This window comes from Wasmannia auropunctata, unplaced genomic scaffold (genome assembly GCF_000956235.1).
Source record: "Wasmannia auropunctata unplaced genomic scaffold, wasmannia.A_1.0 LD336060.1, whole genome shotgun sequence".
Taxonomy (NCBI): Eukaryota; Metazoa; Arthropoda; class Insecta; order Hymenoptera; family Formicidae; genus Wasmannia; species Wasmannia auropunctata.
Genome location: NW_012026830.1, coordinates 2,702,172 through 2,702,647, shown reverse-complemented (window position 1 = coordinate 2,702,647; position 476 = coordinate 2,702,172). Strand labels below are relative to the sequence as shown.

The 476-nt window shown below is 37.5% G+C and overlaps 1 protein-coding gene across 1 annotated transcript in view; it reads right to left on the bottom strand.

The window, feature by feature from the left end:
- The window catches only part of LOC105450633, a 30,773-nt gene that overhangs the window by 8,165 nt on the left and 22,132 nt on the right, over positions 1-476 (bottom strand). Inside the window, exon 7 of the mRNA XM_011690565.1 lies at positions 17-426. Within this exon, the coding sequence (XP_011688867.1) occupies positions 17-426 (410 nt within the window). The remainder of the gene's footprint in view (positions 1-16; positions 427-476) is intronic.

The following is a 476-nucleotide window of genomic DNA, read 5'->3' as shown; positions in this document are numbered from 1 at the left end:
TACCTAAGATTATTACAAGTATTATACCACCACCTGCTGTAGGCACTACGTATTTATTGGTAATCCATGTTCCCTGATTATCTAATTGCTTATTTATTTCGTCTAATTCTACGCTTAGTTTCTGTAATTCTGCCGGATTTTTAATTATAGGTTTCAGTTGTGGTTGGTCACGCAGTCTCGTATAATCTTCTACGTGTTCGTTTTTTACAAGTGTTAAGTTAAACTCGGGCAGATGCGTTTGTATATTAGTAGTGTAAGTTTGTTGCTGTGTCGTCAGCGTAATGTCAGGTGTAGTTAATTTACAATTTCCTATTAAAGTTATTTTACCGGTTCCGCGTATAGAAATTTTTTCTTCCGCCTGGTTATTACACTCGATGTTTATTTTTTGCTCCTGAACGGTTGAATATAACCAGGTTTGCGGTTCCGCTAGTGTGATCCACAACGTAGNGTTTGATAATACGCGTCTCCTTTCGCAG